The 19,687-nt window shown below is 41.4% G+C and overlaps 3 protein-coding genes across 3 annotated transcripts; 1 reads left to right on the forward strand and 2 right to left on the reverse strand.

Annotated features, from left to right (window-relative positions):
* The first annotated feature begins 1,812 nt into the window (after positions 1-1,812).
* Positions 1,813-4,323, forward strand: LOC120900025 (nitric oxide-associated protein 1). The gene is made up of 2 exons (XM_040306503.1): positions 1,813-2,580; positions 2,731-4,323. Exons 1-2 carry the CDS (start codon positions 1,909-1,911, stop codon positions 4,150-4,152), a joined length of 2,094 nt encoding a protein of 697 aa, XP_040162437.1. The 5' UTR covers positions 1,813-1,908; the 3' UTR covers positions 4,153-4,323.
* A 677-nt stretch (positions 4,324-5,000) lies between these two features.
* On the reverse strand, positions 5,001-9,162 carry LOC120900024 (ionotropic receptor 25a). The gene is made up of 10 exons (XM_040306502.1): positions 8,887-9,162; positions 8,630-8,779; positions 8,297-8,502; positions 7,905-8,169; positions 7,589-7,826; positions 7,146-7,506; positions 6,479-7,071; positions 6,170-6,355; positions 5,757-6,086; positions 5,001-5,693 (listed from the first exon to the last, which is right to left on the reverse strand). Exons 1-10 carry the CDS (start codon positions 8,990-8,992, stop codon positions 5,288-5,290), a joined length of 2,841 nt encoding a protein of 946 aa, XP_040162436.1. The 5' UTR covers positions 8,993-9,162; the 3' UTR covers positions 5,001-5,287.
* A 381-nt stretch (positions 9,163-9,543) lies between these two features.
* LOC120903269 (phosphatidylinositol 3-kinase catalytic subunit type 3) lies at positions 9,544-13,564 on the reverse strand. The gene is made up of 14 exons (XM_040312571.1): positions 13,368-13,564; positions 13,105-13,293; positions 12,869-13,028; positions 12,656-12,805; positions 12,361-12,483; positions 12,181-12,276; positions 12,026-12,111; positions 11,690-11,953; positions 11,532-11,634; positions 11,366-11,465; positions 11,075-11,308; positions 10,720-11,002; positions 10,156-10,514; positions 9,544-10,070 (listed from the first exon to the last, which is right to left on the reverse strand). The coding sequence occupies exons 1-14, from the start codon at positions 13,427-13,429 to the stop codon at positions 9,625-9,627; spliced, it is 2,655 nt and encodes an 884-aa protein (XP_040168505.1). The 5' UTR covers positions 13,430-13,564; the 3' UTR covers positions 9,544-9,624.
* Between the last annotated feature and the right edge of the window lie 6,123 nt (positions 13,565-19,687).

A 19,687-nucleotide genomic window follows, 5' to 3' on the forward strand; every position in this document is an offset into this window, starting at 1 on the left:
AATCGATTCCCAAATCTGCTCCGTAATGGGTTTCGGAATCGACTCCGGAATTGGTTCCGGAATCGGCTCCGTAATTGGAATTGGCTCCTTAATCGGAATCGGCTCCGGAATCAGAATCGGCTACGGAATCGGAATTGGCTCCAGAATCGTATTTGGCTCCGGAATCAGAATCAGCTCCGGAATCAGAATCAGCTCCGGAATCGGAATCGGTTTCGGAATTGGCTTCCCACACTTCTTATTTCAATTCAAAAACTAATTCTCATTCCGGAGCTAACTCCATTTCTTGAGTCAAGCCTGATTCTGTTACCGGGGCAAATTGCGATTCCCATGTCGATTCCGATTCCCATGTCGATTCCGATTCTGGAGACGTTCTGGATCCGATCCTGGAATCGATTTCGGAGCCGATCCCGGAATCGATTCCAGAGTGGACTCCGGAATCGGCTCCGAATTCAACTTCGGAATCGGCACCGGAACCAACTCCGGAATCGGAATCGATTCCAGCATCGGAATTGGCTCCGGAATTGGTTCCGAACATGGAATCGGAATCGGGTATGTCCTAAAAGAGAGCATTGGCAGATTTTGTATTGGCCGCCATAGTCGAGCCGCAGTGATTTTTTCCGAATTGAGAGTGAGTGCGGGCAGCGCTCTATCGCATGCCTTCAAATTACACGGAGCGCTCTCGCGATACAAAACAGCTGATCAGCTGATACCCCCTCCCTCCCGTTTCTTTCCTCTCGCGCTGCGCTGGATGCGCGGATCAGCTGTTCTTGCTCTCTCCCGTTTCTTTCGGTTTGCGCTGCGCTGTTGCCGCACTTGCGCGCTGCGCTGAACACCCCCTCCCGCGCGTTCTTTTCGGTTTGCGCTGCGCTGTTGCCGCATATTGCGCGTAGCGCTGGACACCCCCTCCCTCTCGTTTCTTTCGTTGCGCGTTGTGCGCTGTGCGCTTTCGTTCACTTTGATTTGCAGCGCAATAAAATCGCATGCATCGAAATAAAACTTAAACACATCAAGCTCGGTTGATATTTTAACACTTTATTGAAACTTAAGGCACAGTTCCACACATCGCTAACCACAATCTTGCCACAAAACAACATATTTTTTTATTATAAATAATTAAAAAAATCGTCACTTCAAGCACCCGCTTTACTGCCTGTATGTTGTTCATGTTGAATACTGTAAAAAAAAGCATTGAAATAAAGCAGCATAATTTACATATTCATGTTGAATTATGAAAGATTAACGCTGCTTTATTTCAATGCGCACAACACTTCAACATTTGAAAATACGACCGAGGCCGTAATAATGTGAATTGAAATAAATAACACTTCAACACATTACTTCAAATTACATCGAGCGCCCGGGACTTAGACTAAAACGCGCGCGGCCTCACACTGCGAAGGCTTGAACTGTACTGACGATTTTGTGTGGTAGCAAGAAAGGGAACGCACGAGGAACACTCGCTGCACTAGTGCGAGCGAGACACCGACACCAGCAAGCCGCTGCGAGAAAACCAAACTGAGCGCGCAGGCTGAAAGTGAACGCACACATTCACACATGTGTGATTGTGTGAGTGCAAAAACTGTGTAGAAAGCAAAACACGCTCTCGCCGCCGCGTAATTCCGCGTATTCCAAACCGTCTCCCCCTGCTTCTACATGCCCCTCACCTGAAAAACGCACACTTTTACATTCTCATTGCTAGTAGGGACCATTTCAATCCGTCCAGCGGCATTTTGTCACTCTCGTGGCCTCGTGCATATTGGGTGTATGGAAGTTTTTTTTTTGTTAGCTGGGAAATCGATTTGACAAATGTCAAATTATTCAACAATCGGTGTTTTGAAGGATTTTGCTTCTTGGGAATATATTATTTGTTATTGTATCAAATCAAACGCACATGTGAGGACTTGCAAAATGTTAAGAAGTTTTCCAACATTTGATTTGCTCAAATGGAAAAGTGTGGCAGGATTAAGATATTGTCAATTCAATCTAAACCGTAGATTAGTGAATCAATCGAAAACTCTTATTTCGACTGATGCAAATAACACGGATACACTCTATAGCAAGTGGAAAGACAAACTGTTGTATAGCTCTTTCGTAGAAAAACATCAATTAAAATTGGGTTATAAGCAAAACAAGATACTAGAATCTAAGTTAAAAAAGTACGAACAAAATGAGTTTAAAAAAGCGTCTGCTGTCAAACCGTTTGCTTTAGTTTTAAAGCAATTGCAAACTCCACCGCGTGATGAACGATCAGATTGCTACGAATCGTGTGTCGAAATTGCAGACCGTCCATCTACACATCAATTGCCTTACCAGCATCTCACCTTACAAGTGAAAACACACCAAAACTCGATACAAGAGCCTAATGAAAAATTATCTACAGGAGAATGGATGTCAGATTTTGAGTATTACGACGAAACTGAAGAAAATGTTACATCATTTTACGGTACACCTGATCCAAATGAACCTGCCTCTACAATTCCTTGTGGTGGATGCGGTGCTTTGCTACACTGCATCGAACCAAGCATTCCGGGCTATTTACCTGGTCAATTGTTCAAAGGAAAATCGAAAGAACAGCTGTTGGTGAGTTAATAGAATCACAAGATAGATTGTACGGAACACTGCATTGATTATCTCAAATATACGCCATAGATGGTTCAGGCGTATATTTTTTGTGATGAACATGCTATTTAATGTTTTCATTCATGATAATTTTGTTTATTTTCTGCACAGACAACTAATTGCCAGCGGTGTCATTTCCTGAAACACTACAATGTTGCTGTAAATGTGACAGTTTCGGCCAACGATTATATAGGAATTCTGTCTTCGATAAAAACAAAGAAAGCTCTTGCCGTGCTGCTTGTCGATGTTCTGGATTTTCCATGTTCCATATGGCCTGGGCTTTCTGAGATTTTGGGAGTGCAACGACCCATCATCGTGGTAGGCAATAAAGTCGATCTTTTGCCACAGGACAGTGCTGGCTACCTGGAGAACGTACGACAATGTTTAACGCGAAGCGTTATTGAATCCGGATTTTCAAGGAATAACATTAAACATGTTTCGCTCATATCAGCCAGCACAGGATACGGAGTAGAGGAGTTAATTACGAAAATCCACAATGTTTGGGGAACCCGAGGAGACGTATATTTGGTTGGTTGCACGAACGTTGGCAAGAGCACACTATTTAATGCGTTACTCCGTTCTGACCTATGCAAGGTTCAAGCGACGGATTTGATTCAAAAGGCAACGGCAAGTCCTTGGCCTGGCACTACCATAAGAATGCTTAAGTTTCCAATTTTGCGGCCGTCTGACCATCGACTTTTCTTAAGAATGAAACGGTTACAACAAGAGCGCTATATAAAACAGGCAAACGAAAAACTGCGACGTGAACAGAAAAATGCTACAAAAGATTCAAAGCAGGCTACACTTCTCGGTCACATTGGTCTTACCTTTGAGAAGGAAAAGGGAGAATTGTTTGATCATTTCTCAGTGACACAAAGAAGTGACGCACCCTTACCGATATTTACATTGAACGAGAAGAATGAAAAGTATATCAATTCCAAATGGTGCTACGATACACCCGGTGTTGTTCAGCCCGATCAAATACTGGATCTTCTTACCACGGAGGAGATTGTTCTTACAGTTCCAAAACAGACTATCCGACCTAGAATCTATCTGTTGAAAAGGGGTATGACCTTACTTCTGGGTGGTTTAGGACGATTAGATTTTGTTGATGGCCCAGATTCGATTCGCGTAATTCTTTATGCTTCTAACATGCTTCCAACGATCATTTGCCAAACATTGGACGCACCGGCGCTGTACGAGGCGCTCCTCGGCACGGAATTTCTAGCTGTTCCTTTCGGAAGTCAGGAGCGGCTAGAAAAATTTCCAGTATTGGAATGCGTTCCTAATATTCTCGTACATGGTACACTAGAGAAGCATCTTACTGTCTGTGACATATTGTTATCATCCGCAGGATGGATCGGGGTTAATTTACCAAAGAACAGCGAAGCCATTTTCCATGCCTGGACGCCTAAGAAAAGGGGCGTATATATCCGTCAACCTGCTCTGCTACCTAACGGACTAGCTTTGCGTGGCAAACGGATACGTCGATCACTGGCCTATCGAACGGGTACCATTTTCAAATCTCGTTAGATTTATACGACCACGTAATGCAGTCATCAAGTCGTATCCTAGTTGTATGCACGTGAAGGATTTACGGCTAGAGCTCCCCACACCGGGAAAGAAAGAAGATCAAGAAGAATACACATATAAAGTAAAATATGAAAATAAATAATGTAAATAAAGTAAACATGATGTACAATACGATCAGACTTTTCTTACTTTCTGTGGTTCAACGCAATTCGAGCGTTCTCCTCAACTGGATGTGCCACTCATCGATCGAAATCGTGACCATCCATAGTATTGCGAAATTTTCAACTAAAAATCCACCTTAAAAAAGTCAAAATTTCTCCCTTGTTTGTTTGTTTTTTTGTAAGTTAGATAGGCTTTAGCTCCAATGGAGTTCTTTCGCCTCTTAACATTTCCCCCTTGGGAGAAATTTTCCACCGGTTGAAAACCACTGGTTTAAAGCTACGCAATTTTGGGCAACGGTAATTGATGGATAACCTATGGATTGTAACGGGGATCCTTTAGCGGTCCTGAACGTGTTGCTACTCGAAATCGTTCTCCGCCATTTTTTCCGCCTTAGCCAGCTCCCGGAGAAAGGCCGCTTCGAGTCCCGGAGAAGACCAAATCCTACAGCGCCTAAATATTGTTTTAACGTAATTACATATCTTATATTTGGCATTACGACTTACGCAAGAGGCGAAAGAACTCCGTTGGAGCCAAAGCCTCTCTAAACTGTTCAAACAACAACAACAATTACGACTTACTCTATCATGCCGGCATTCCTATAAAGCTTTCGTGACTTATTTGCAAGTACCACGCAGCCGAATAGTCAGTCAGGATCAGGTGTAAATAAACGTTCAAGCCTCTAAACATTTAAATTTCGCGGAAACAACAGTTATCATTTGTATTTATTATTGCAATTTCATTTAATTTTTAGCGTTTTGTTGCATAATTCAAAGAATTGCTCAAAATGCACAAATCGTTATATAAGATTGGTAAAGATAGTTACATATATATCCCCATTAAATTCATATCATATGTTAAAATTAAAAAAAAATACAGTTCATAACTATCCGTAGTCGTACTAATGCTCGTAAATCTTACGAGGCATTAGTATTTTTTCGTTGTACTTCCAAAGCGCAGTCAAAAACGCATTACTTTAGAAGCGAGGTTGAAACTTGCTCAAATTCGGCATCAAGGTACGTGTTCGGAGGTTTTGATAATTGTGACCTTTTGTTGAGTCTTTTAACGAATCTTGCTTCATGAGCTTTCCAGCGGGACGGACATTTTTTACTATTGTTCCACCGTGTTGCTGGTCCGTTGATTCGGCAACATCGATCACTTTGGAGTTGTTTCGATACTTGTAATACCAAAACTCAAACAATAACGTAATGCACGCCATCCCTATCCCCACAAATATTACGATGAATACGCCTCCGATGTTTTGTATCGAGATGCCATCCGACTGGTCATCTGGCTTTTCGCACTTGTTTTGTACGTCATCATTCTTCCACCATTGTTCTTTCAACTTTTCCAGCTCGCGTCGGTTCAGTAGCATCAGTATACTAAACAGCGAAGAGAAGTGTAGGTTAGAAAACGCAAAAAGGAATAATGAAATTAATACGTACGCATTGTTAAATTGATCCTTCAGCGGTGATCCTTGCTGGACGGCGATCGCGTACGGTTTGCGAGAAAACTCTTCGCCAACCATCTGTAAATCGCAATTTGTCAACACTTGGTAGCGTATGTCGGTTGCGTCGCCCAGAAATGCGAATCCAGAGGCAGATGTCGAATTTCGTATGCGCTGTACGGCTTCTTCGAGACTGTTCGGTAAACCTGCCTCAAGCATGGCTTGCCACATCTTTGTGTATTTATCGCTAACCGGATAGTCCCAGACAGCTAGCTTCGATCGCTCAACCGCCGTCAGAGAGTCATTGAGCGACATCTCCTTCCAAATCCTGCGTTTGCCAGAAAGTAGTAAAATAAGTAAGCAACATGATCATATCCTTTGATACTTGCGCCGGTATATGGCACTTCTTACTCGTAGAATTTAGCTTCAATGTCAGCCATTCGCTGGAAGTACGTCATAGCCGATGATCCATTCAGTGGGGCATACAGAATTTTGTACTGCTTTGATAAATCATCCAGCGATTCAACCGGCGTGTCTAGTCGGGATACAGTCAAGAAAGCTGCCAAATTAGCCGTATACGAGGCAATGATGATAAATCTGTTGAATAATGACATAATGACAGAAATGCAATGATAATTACACCTACTGTGTAACCACGCGGGTGGAAACGGCACACAATGGAAACATAATTTTCCTTCTATCAATACTGCTACTACTTACCCAAACAACCACCATGTGGCAGCGACTAAGCGACCGGACAAATTTTTGGGTGCTTCTCCGCCACCTTGCGGTGTCAACGATGTCATGCAGAACCACAGACATTCTTTAATATTGAACTCCCGTTTTTCGTCGTCGTTCTTGTACTTCTCTCGATTATTCTGGTAGCTGTATGGACTATAGCGGTCAAAAATCCACATCAGAAAGCTGGTAAAGAAGTAGGCAGCCAAAATGCAGAGCCACACATTCGTTTCCAGCACGGTTAAAAATTTAAACAGCGAACTCGGCGTGCTTGGCAATTGCATCATAATACTAATCCCAACTAGATCATAGTACGGGACGGTAAAGTCTATAACTGTTTCCCGCTCGGCCATTACAGACATCGAGCCGAGTCCGATATCTGCTTGCTTGTCGATCAGCTTCCGTACGATACCATTCCACTCGCCGTTTTCATTCATGTTGCCAAACTTTCCGTCCTCCACTTCGCGTATTTCATAGTCAAATTCGACGATCTCGGCAATTTTGTTCAGCAGATCTATGCAGTATCCCTTGAAGCCCTTTGGTGCCGTTGGGTCTCGCATTATGAATGGCGCTTGCTGAAATAAACGGGGTTTACGCTGGTTAACATTGTTGTCGCTTACAATATATTATCTTATCCACTCGCACTTACCACAACCGTATAGACACGATAAACAACATCGGCAGTAAGATTTTTTATTTCCGCCTCATTTGCTACATTTATCGGTGCATTTAAGCTCGCTTCCCATGTTCCGAGACTGTGCGTATTAACGGATGCGCCGCTACGGATGGAAACGGCGTTAATGTCCATATCAAACTTCATGTAAGTGTTACCATTGAATTGCATTTTTCCGCCTTTTGGTATTTCAAACGGTCCGAAAGTGGTTGGCTCGGTCACCTCAATGAAAGCCGTTTTAAGGTCGATTGTGTGATTTGGTGTGTTTGTCCCGTCGTAATCCTCACACGTGATGTATTTCATGTTTGATGGCCAGGATCCGGACTGCAAAATATTTCTAGCAAATGAAAGAAAATAATTTAAAAAAAACTCAGTTCAGCATCTAATGCTAGCCAACCATATAAAGCTTGATATATTACTTAATTGCAATTAACGCGCGCAGTGTCAGGTCGAAGTAGAAAAATCCGGTAATTTGAGGCTCCTGCTTAAGATTGTATGTTGTGCGTATACTGCCCAATCGATCTTTGCTTGAACTATCAGACATCGGACGAAGAAACATGATAGTGGCATTTTCCACATTGCACGTTAGATCCTTTTGCTCTTGCGTTATTACATGCCAGGCAAAGTTACGTTCAAAATACTCATTTTTAGCCGATTCTGTGAAAACAAATGACCAAAACAAGAATAGCGTTCATTAAAACGCGCACCTCCGACGACAACTACTAACCCACTTACCCAATACTTGCTTGATCGATGCTAAAGAACCTAGTATAAAGAAATTGTTTATGTCCAAATTGCGAAGTTTTTCAATCTGGCTGGCTCTATCGCGATCGTCAGCAATGGTGGTGATGACGTGACGCGTGGGTATATTTTGTAGTAAAGCTTTATATTTGTGATCCATTACGAATGTGTTGTCGTACAGAATTGCAGCATTCGTTATGTTCATGTAAATGATGATAGATCGAATCACTTGCGGAATCATATCAGCCGGGGGCATAACCTTCATGGATAAAGAATGTTGAATCATAACGTTCTGGCTTCATTTCATAACGATTTTGATTGCAGCCTAAGCAAGGCACTGAAAACTACCATTGCAACCGCACCCTGCAGAAGACATAATGATTTACCTGAAGCAAATAGCCGCGTTTGGTTGGCGTCAAGTCTCTCCACTGGCGTAAATCTCCTTCCTGTCCAAACGAAGCCGATACGGTTGGTATGCCAAGTGCCAGACTGAACGATTTCACCGTTTCCGATGATACTCCAGTCAGCGTGGTATCCAGTAGTAAGTGTGGCGGTCGATTTTCGCTCAAAGACTGGCCATACTTCGAGCACACTTTCTCATTTACCAAATTAGACATTGAAAAGGTAAAAATCACACACAATGTAATGGTACGTTTTGTAACCTTAAGCAGTAACACCAGAGAGATAACAACAACGACAAAAGTGTTCATAGTTCTTACGCGCTTGTAGCAGATCCTTGGAGTCGGTGCGGTTCCCTTCTACGTACATCATATCAACGGACAGCCCCAGTTGAGGATTCTTTTTAACATAGTTCAGTGCGACTTCAACAGCAACATTAGCCAAATTGTTATCGACCTCATTGACAAACACTGGTAATAAAGTGAAATTTACGTTTTAAAATAATTTGAGCTTTTTCTAATGTTCACAACAATCTCTACTTCCAGTGCAAAAGGAGTTAATTAATGAAAATGCTTACATATATTAATATTTTGGGTAGTTTGTCCCATGATCGCTATAATTGCATATGATGCAAGCTGAATAGGTATTAAAACCAGCCGACGCCTTCCGTTCCTAGGATCCATGATATTTTTGTAATACACACATATACCCAAGCCGAACAGTATAGCGGAATCGGTCTATAAGCGACGGTCGGTTCCCGACATACTGATATGAAAAGCCTTTTACTACAATCATCTTTCTCATGAAAAGGATCTGTTGTTGCAAAGCGTTACCGAGGAGATCCTAGGTATACCTAGGGATGATGAATGCGATGGTACATTTGGTTCGCACAAGTGCATGCGCAAATATATCGATTCGTATAAGATCATTGTCACACGTGTACTTACGTGATTGTGAATGTATCTATATGAATCAGACTGACATATTTCGATTTTGCTTACATGCATGCATTAACTCAATAAATATTTCAATGAAGTTCGATTTAAATATAACAAGTAAATAATAATCAGCGGAATGGTTAGATGTTCATGTACAAAACGAATGCCATTGAAAAGCAATCTTTTTCATCGAATAATAATTAAATCAATCTGTGTTAGATGGAAAAACCCTGCCGAAATGACCGAAATTGAATTATGTATTTCTTTCTTACGGTCCTTTCTCAGATAAGACTGGATTATTTAGAAACTCAAAATAAATTTGTATTTAAATCGTTTTAGATGATACATAAAAACGGCCACATATTGTAACACCATGGTTACTTTCTCCAGTACTGAGCTAACTTGTGTATTTGTTCTACCAAGGCAGGCATTACGGCCGTTATGGAGATATCCAGTAGATTTTGCAAATGCTGTACAGCTTCCTCATCGGATAAATCGAGCCGAAGATTATCCTCCACCTTTTTAACTGACTTATCCGGCTCTAATGCAATGTCGGGGACGGATGCATCAACCATCAACCCAAACAGGTTGAGCATTACATTTGCATGACGACGCAAATGCAGGAATGCAGTGTAACACAGTTTCCGAAAGGTATTGTAATATTCTGAGTTAATTCCACCCATCGCCTCGACCATCTCCTTACTCAGCTTCATCGGTGGAGGCATAGGTTTCGGGTCACGGCCTAGTATATATCCAAAATCGATATGAAACAATTTTCCGCTGGACGTTAACAACAAGTTATCCAGATGCCGATCTCCAATTCCTGTAATTTAATCAAATAATTAAATACGATGCAACATTTTCCAGAGACGTTTATCACAATACTATGCTTCGGACGACACACTTACCCAGCAGATACGTTATTACGCAATATCCTGCACAGCTTTTAATGTACGTGTCCATTATCTCTGGCATGATACCAAATGGGCCCGTTTCGCAAGGATTAAATTTACGGAAGTAGTTATGAATGCTTCCTTCCGTATTGAGCACCTCAGCCACCGTTACCGAATCAATGTACTGCATAAATCCGTGTTTAGAACTGGTTGCCAGTACGCGATATGGGGTTAGCTTTAGGTCAAGATTTTCCTTCTGCAGCAACTTGTCCATTAGTGTGATCATCTGCAAAATAAGTTGATCCTGCCGAAGATCGTCTCCGTGCTTAAAGATTGCCACATAATCCGTTCCGCTGGTGGTGCGGAAGGTTAATCTAAATTGAATAATAAAAAAAATCGATGATACTTATATTGTAAACATACTTGTGACGGCAATCTATGCTATTCCATATGCTATTCCATCTATGCATTATGCTATAGCAAATAAGGTAAAATTGAAGGGAAAAATGCAAAAATAGCTAACAATTCCAAGCGGGCACATATATCGAATGTTTTTGAATATTTATACATCGTACTTACTTTGACGGCATTAAGGCACTTTTAAACAAAGACACCTTTTCGGCCGCGATTCCTGTTATTTGGATGCTGGGATCTAATGGAAAGACTATGGGACCAAAATTGTTAAAGTTGAACTTGGTAACGTTGGACGAGCTTGACTCAGCCAGAAACTGCTGGAATTTTTCGGTCTTGCGTTTTCTATTGCCCGACTCTTTTGCAACTATCTTCACTAAAGTTACCAATCGATCCACAAAGTGTTGCTGCTCTTTCAATTGCGCGTGTGTTGCTTTCATTTCTGAAGTGCCTGTAAAATATAAGTGTAAACATGAACATATGTACACCATTACCAAAACACTCACGTATCCACTCAAATCACCTTTATACAAGCAGTTCAAAAACATCCGCAAAACATTGGAGTACATTTTGCTTATTTTAAGATCCTTTTTGCTGCTTCGTTCGTCCTCGCATTCTATCGTCAGATACCAGTACAGATAATTGGCGAGAGTTGGATTTTGACACGCCCGGTCAACAAGAAAATTTGCCAAATTGTTGACACTACTACACTGATATCGATTGTTTATCACTTCTTCGACGTTATTGTCAGAGATACCTGCAATATGGATTAAAGTTGTGCATATATATCAAGATGCATCTCATATAGATTTACCTGTGCTATCTGGTTGTAGATCATCGAATTGAGCGTCTGTTGGTTCCTCGTAAGATTGAAAAATCTCCTTTCCTTCGGTTGGTGAACGAGTAGCAGAGTTCTATGGAACATAGACAATCATTTAATAAGCTATCCTATAATCAAGCATTTTCGGAATTGTACATACACTGGACTCATCAAATGGCTCGTATTTTAAGGCTTGTACAAGTTGTAGCAAATACAAAAGTAGATATTCATCGGAAGCTTCATTGAGACGAGTGATCGCGTACCTGAAGGAAAGAGATTTTCAGTTGAAGTACACAGTAATACTCTTACTCTCTATACCATCTAACGATGGGATGGCGGAATGTAGAATTCAACAATTCTAGAGCGTCTTCCACATCCATGGGGGACCAACTTTCAAGTAATGCTAGAGCCTGTCGCACTTCAGCAGCGGTTTCCCAGTTTACACATTTTAAAAATTTGGTTAACGCTTTCTTATGACTGCTAAGGTAGAAACGATACTTCCAGATTATATCTTGTTCCTCGCTACTTAAAGGATAGGTAGAGGAGTATCGATACACGATCGAGTTTAATGTATCCCGGACTCTGCAAAATCAAACAATAGGCAAATTTAAGATCATCTATAATTATATCATAAGAAACGGGAAAACTTTATACATTGCATTAGGCTTAACATCTCTATCGGATGTTCCAGAACGGTCCGATCTGGAAAGTCTATGGTGTTTGCGTTCAACAAGGTTTTCCTGTGCCATTTTTGAACAAAAGAAAACATTATTTTTTTATCCAAGCGCAATCGACTGATCAACCTTTACCTGATGAATTTCGCAATCTGGAACCACTACTATTTTTGGCTTCGCATTAAATGTTACCACGGAGTTTGAATTTTTCTCCAGGTGAATCACGGAATACTGTTTTTGGCCAACAACAAAAGCAACGAAATAGGAATTACTTTTCGTCCCCAAATGTTTTATTAACTGGAGCAAGATACTTACTAGTTTTTCATGGATGTATACCTGTGGAAATTCCACCATCAGGTAAAGGAACTGGGAATTACGTTTCTCCATTTCATTTATAACCTCAAGTTCGCGGAAAGTAAGACGATCGAGCCAATCAATCTGCCATAGTGTTTGTTAAAAAATAAAAATAAACATTATAAATACGCATGTGCTACAAATGATCTTCTTCTTTTAGGCTCAACGACCATTGTCGGTCAAGGCTTGCCTGTACCACTACTTGTGGGCTTGGGTTTCAGTGACTTATAACAACAAATGATGCACATAAAAATACCTTTTCCATCTGGCCATTTCTGTGTTTCTTTGCGAGTTTGGATAATCGTTGCATTTGATGAACGCCTGTAGTGATAGCCTTGCCAGGGGTTATTGAATTACATGCTCCATCCGGTTCCATCTGAGGCCACACTTTCAGATCGTACAAACCCTAAAAATATAGAATATGTTGTTGAAACTAGGCAATTATTATAATTAAACTCTTTCTCTTTACCTGACGGAAGAGACCGTTCGTGCTAAAAAACGATATTGACGTTCCACCTACAACTGTTAACTGTTCTCTTCCTCCTGCACAATCGTAGATGGTTAATCCAAGTACTGCTGTGCGAGAAATATCAGTGAAGCGCAAAGGTAAGGTTACCCATTCATTCCAGCTGTAATTATTTGTAGAAATCAATTATTATTCACTACTCAGTTCCAATTTGGTGTCAAATATTTGCAGCAACAAACCTCCATCGCGTTGTGAAATGTTTGTGGGATGTGCACACTGGCAATCCCACTGGTTCTCCGTTATCAAAGATTTGCAATTTCACTTTCAGTGGCGGCGTTTTCTCCGTATACATTCCGGAGAACTTTAGCAACGGTTGTTCGATCAGCTTCTCATATGAATATCCTACATTTTCTCCCTCCAGTGTTCCGCTGAAAACATATATACATAAGTGTATTCTAACTCCAAATCAAATAAGAACAATCGAGGGCACGAACAAACTTACATTTTGATGGAAATTTTTTGGAGTAAAGAAGAACTACCAATGTATCGTAAAGCGCTTTCCATATTTACTGTGACCACACTGTTATCTATGAGATTTTTATCTAGAGTAACGCAATACTTTCCAGCATATGTTCACAACAATGATGTTTTACCAAAATGCACCTCGATGTCATTTGGTTTGTTTATGATTAAGGTATTTGGTACGTTGGGCAAGGCGAGGGTTTTTGACGTTCAAAAATCGCTGCATCTCGCTCATTTTCTCTACCCTTGCTTTACTTGCCTACAGTGTCCCCCGTCATGCAATGCGAGGGTTTTTGAGGTATCTCTCACTCTAATTCTTTTAGTTGTCTCGTATCCGCCTAGAGCAGTTCGGTCGAGCCATGCTTTCAGGCCCCTTCCCACTGATCTTCTTCCTACCTCGTTGATCGTTACAGGGGTTGTGAGTACCCAAGCTCCCGACCACGCTGGTTCTCGCTGGTCGTTATCCCCGAAAAGACCAGCGAAAACCGGCGTGGTCGGGAGCTTGGGTAATTATGGCTCTGTGAACTACTATTGTTTTTTTGGGCTTATTTTGGTGTTTCGGTTGCAGATGCGTCGGATTATGTTAAGTTTTTTTCTGGTCTTGTTTTTAAGTTCTTCATTTTGTTTTTTGAACTTAAAATTTTCGTCTATCCATGCTCCGAGGTATTCATACATTGTTACTTTTTCGATATTGGTGTTATTTATTTTTAGCGTTATTGAGTGCTAATTTTTTCCAAAAACGGTTCATCGGTAGTTTTAGTTTATTGACTTCTTCTATCAATATATTTAGTGTTTTTTTTTTTTTAATTTTGTTTGTAGTTCTTGGGCAGTTTTGGCATTTTCTATTATGATGAACTCATCTACTTATTGTACCAAAGCGCCACAGATCACGCTTAAACGAATAAAAAATCAAATATCCATAGAAAAAATAACGAAAGGTCAATAGCTTCATTGGCTTGCTCAATAGATAGAATATTACAACTCATCATTATATCGCTGTCCTTTTCTTGCAATGTGTTTCGACAAGTTTCATCAACCTATCCCAAGCGCCACAGATTAAGCTTAAACGACTGGAAAATTGAATATCCATAGAAAAAAAAAATGAAAGCTCCACAGCGTTATTGCCCAAGCGCCACAGATTCAGCTTAAACGACTGGAAAATTGAATTTCCATAGGAAAAAAATTAAAGCTCCACAGCTTCATTGGTTTGATCAATAGATGGCGTATTACAACTCATCATTATATTGCTATCCTTTTCTTGCAATGTGTTTCGAAAAGTTTCATCTCATTATGACCTATATAGTCTTCTAACTTTCTGAGCAAAAATCTATATGAATGGTCGTGTGGTCAGATACGTGGGTATCAACACCAACGACCATTACTCAAATCTCACTTGCTTCAGTACTGGTGGTTTCCGTTGGAGTTTAGTATTTAAACAATCGTATCGCCGTTCTAGTTCTAGAAGCTGTGGAGCTTTAATTTTTTTCCTATGGATATTCAATTTTCCAGTCGTTTAAGCTTAATCTGTGGCGCTTGGGCCTCCAAGCGAGGAAGCTCTACTGGACATCCCACCAACAGATGGTGCCACCAGCTTTTTGCTATTTTTAGAATGCATGAGTCGTTTGCCGTCTGCTAAACGAAGTCGTTTTATATTCCGTCTAGTTTGGTGAGCTTAAATCGTTTATAACCCGTTTAGTGGTCATAGTGAATCTGTGGCACTTGGGATGCATTTGATAGATCCACATATATGACTCCGGTCAGGGTTTTATTTCGTTTGTTGTTGTTTATTTCATTTACTAAGTAGGTGATGCATTGGTTTATCGAATGGTTTGCTCCAAATCCAAGAGAAGTTATTGGTATTACCTTTTTAATAGCACATGTTTATGTTTATGTTTATATTTATTTGTCTATCGATGGACAGTAATGCCCTCTCGAACCATTCTAGCAATGTTTTACAATGAGTGTTTTACAATGTACAGTGGAGCGCCGTTTATCCGGGTACCTTTTATCCGGCATTCCGTTTATCCGTGCTGTTGAGGAATGACAGTTCAATACAAAAGTGACATTGCGTTATGAGGAGGATATTTGAAAAAGCGGTTATAAGAGCACATTGTCATAACAAAAACACTATAATTCATGGCAAATTTTAAAAAATCTCTTTCAAAAAACATGAAGTTAATAAAAACTGGGTTATTTTTATCAAAAAATCAGAAAATTTTCCAAAATATAACCAGGAATTGGTGATGAAATATATCATTTGACTCATTATCCGTGTTTATCGCTTATCCGGGCGAGGTCAAGTCCCGACAAGCCCGGATAAACGGCGCTCCACTGTATTGCAATAACATAGAACATAAAAATGTGCACTATGGAACCAAATTTAACACAGAAACACGATCATTAAACTCAGTTGGCGAAATCCTCGGCTCAAAAGCGTCGCTGACGGCGTTGAAAGCGCGGCACATGAGTAGGAACGGGTCAGAGGACCCAAATTGCGTTCTACGGTCGTCGAGGGCCAACATTGCCCGAGTCCGGAGGTTGATGGCAGCCAGTAGTGACGGAGAGTCAATACGGCCGTCGAGAAGTCCCGTGATGAACGACAACCTGGCTTTTCGTATTCGCTCACTTAGGGTAGGTACACTGGTGGACATAAAAATAGAAACTTTTTTTCTGTGACCGAAAAACATAGTTCTTGTCGGAAATATTTGGTAGCCCTGAAAAGGACTGTTTAAGTGGTTGTTGGAAGGTGATGTTGCGGTGTTCCACAGAGCGGAAACATATTCTAACGGTCAATGTGTTGACCGTTATTCGCTATCACTTCCTCACAGCGTAGGGCCATATCGCCGATGAGGTTACGGCATTCGCTTCTGTCTATGCGTTTCCACATAGCCTTGCAGCGTCTCCATAGCGAATCGGCAGAACGTGCATGCTTGTTCTTAAGCTGACGCTTGAGAGTTGACCACAGATTCTCAATCGGGTTGAGGTCAGGACTCAACGCAGGCCACGATAGAACTTGCACATCCTCGTTTGCCAAAAAACATTTAACGTCGTTATCATGCTGAAAGATGTAATGCTCTTCGTCTCCGAATTGTTGTCGGGCGTATGGCAACATCTTACGACTAAGTATTTTTCTATACCCTTCCGAGTTCAGTGTCCCGTTGATACGGAACAAAGGACCCGTGCCGTTCCAGGAGAAGCAATCCCACACCATTACGTGGCCGCCTCCGTGACTAAGGGTTTTTATCGTATTTTTCGGATGATACGCCTGTTTAGGAAGGCGCCAGACGTATTTAGTGCCGTCCGAACCATCCAGATTGATTCTGGACTCATCCGAAAAAAATATTTTGCTCCACCAAAAGATGGATGCAGCTAAATGCTCTTCGGCAAACCGAATGCGCGCTTCTACGTGGTGCGGCATTAGCTTACGAACCTTTCGTGGTTTCCGGGCACAGAACCCACCGGCGTGTAAACGGCGCGACACCGTTTTCGCCGAAACTTGCAATCTAAGCTCCTGCTTAATACGATTGCAAGTTTTGAAAGGGTCCGCCCTGATTATCTCAACCATCTGCGCGTCAACGTCAGCCGTTGTTTTTCGCGGACGACCTGTGGATTTACCCGTAGCCTCGCTACGAATGGCGTTGTTCACAAACGTCCGCGAACGGCCGAACGCCTTGCAGATGGTTTTGATAGGCACGTTCTCACGATACAAACCCTGAATATGTTTCCGCTCCTCTGGAGTGCAGTGCTTTCCGCGACCCATGATGAACTTGTGGAATTTTCAAATCGCAAACTTTCACCTTTACCACTGAATGAAAAATGAAGCGCAACACGGTTTGGATCTCTTTTTATACTACCGAAAAACGCTGCCGTTACTCAAAACTCAGATAAGTAGCGCACCACAAATGCGAGTATAAAAGGCAAACAAACAGCGATTGCAAATTCAGTACGCCTCGAACGTTAGGCGAAATACGGACGTCACACGAGGCGTAAACTCAAAAAGTTTACGCTTGATTTGTATGGGAGAGCGTAAACTTCCTGTCAAAAGATTTCAGGGTTGTATGGCTGAAATTCAGTTTACGCCAAAGTTTACGCTTCGTGTAACGTCCGTAAAAGAACTCCGCAGGAGCCAAAGCCTCTCTAAACCATACTAACAACAACATACGTCTCGATCTGTTGGCGATAAGAGGTCAACGAACTCCGCAGGAGCCAAAGCCTCTCTAAACCATACTAATAACAACAACAACTGTTGGCGATGACACACCTATTGCACGCAAAAAAACAGACAACAAATTTTTTTCCTATCTTTTTGTCCACCGGTGTAACCCGAGTAGTAAACACCTAGTCCGGTAATCGAGCCTTTGGTTCCATGAGCGAAGTGCAAATCGTGTAATTTTGCGCTGGATTGATTCCAATCGAGCTAACGGACGCGCTGCAGTTGGCCACCATACGAAATTTGCATATTCCATCAACGACCGGATAAGTGAGCAATAGAGCGCCTTAGTGCAAGGTATATCGTTAAGCTTGCGAGTCATATTGATAACTAGTCCTAGCATTCTTTTGAGGAAACCGAATTCCGTTTAGCATACGTGCGCGCGAGAGAGAGAGAAGGAGAGAGAGAGGGAACTTAATCGTTGTCGCCGTGCGCTGCTCAACGAGAGAGCGCTACGCGCTGACCGAGAGAATTCTTATCAGCTTAATCAGTCGCGTTCTGATCTCCGTACCAACAAGTCGCGTTCTGAACTCTGACCCGATCAGTAGCGTTCTGATCTCCGTACCAACAAGTCGCGTTCTGAACTCTGACCCGATCAGTAGCGTTCTGATCTCCGTACCAACAAGTCGCGTTTTGACCTCAGACCTAAAAAGTCGCGTTCTGACCAATCTGTTCTAAAGTGAAATAAACTTGTGAATTAACAACATCCTACAAACATATACAGTGTTTGGACAATTAAAAGTGCATATCACATCTAACCCCAAATCCTCCACACATTCTATTGCTGCTGGCTACTACGTGATCCAGCTGATCCTTAAATGATAGTTTTGCATCGAGCAAAACGCCTAGATCTTTAACACATTGTTTTCGCGCCAAGGACTGTCCATCAAGCGCATATTCATATAATGATGGGCGGCGAGAACGACTGAAAGTGATAGCTTCGCATTTATCTGTGCATAGGGTTAAAGCATTACGGTTGCACCAACACTGGAACTCATGCAAGGAAGTTTGCAGTCGGGCGTGGTCTTCTGGTTCACGAATAACACGAAAAATTTTCGCGTCATCTGCGTACAGTAGATGATTATCAGCCGGAAGGATCAGCGCGTAGTTGATGAAAAGAGGGAACACCAAAGGACCCAGGTTGCTGCCCTGCGGGACTCCAGAAGATGCATGCACTGGACTTGACATGTACGGGCCTAACTTTACAGAATATTGACGATCTGTAAGGTACGATCTAAGCCACATTATCATAGGGTTTGGGAGACCAAGTAAGTCGAGTTTCGCTAGCAAGATGGGGTGCGATACACTGTCGAATGCTGCCTTGATATCCGTATAAATAGCATCTGGATGTAAACCGTTATCGATAGATTTATGGCATTTGCTAACAAATTCTAGAAGATTAGTCGTTGTAGATCGCCTGGGTACAAAACCATGTTGATTCACACTAATATAGTTGTAGGCCGAGGCCAACAATGGCTCGTAGATTAGCATTTCGAACACCTATGCACACACGCTGAGTCATTCATGTAGTATTTTTTTAACACAGCCATATTTATTATTTTTGTTCGTGTAGGGAGTAGTGAGATCGGTCTATAGTTTTTTTGTATCGTTAATGTCTTTTCCCGGTTTGGGTATCGTTATCACTTTGATTTTCTTATAATTTTTTAAAATTTATTTTGCCCTTCTTCCACATTTCGTTTGCTTGCGATATCATTACACTTCGGGATTCTGCATTAATGTTTTTTTTTAATTTCATATGAAATGTTGTCAGAACCGGGGTCTGAATTTTATTTTCTTTTTGAACAATTGTTGCGATATCTTCATTTAGTATGTCCTCTGGCGTTGGTATGTTTTTATATAAATTTTTATCCCCTTTTGTGTTATTTTTTAAATTTCAGGAATTTATTTGAATTCTCCATGTGGCTTTCAATTATATTTTCTTTTCTGCTGCTCTCTTGTTTACTTTCTATTCTATTAGTCATTTTCCATAGTTCGTCAAGGCTGGTGAGTGAGTCCATGGAATCTAGTTTTTCTTCAAAATTTGTAATTTTGTCCTAGCGTTTTTGGAGTCGGAATTGTGCTAGTGTGTT

The sequence above is a fragment of the Anopheles arabiensis genome, chromosome 3, assembly GCF_016920715.1.
Source record: "Anopheles arabiensis isolate DONGOLA chromosome 3, AaraD3, whole genome shotgun sequence".
In the NCBI taxonomy this organism is placed as follows: domain Eukaryota; kingdom Metazoa; phylum Arthropoda; class Insecta; order Diptera; family Culicidae; genus Anopheles; species Anopheles arabiensis.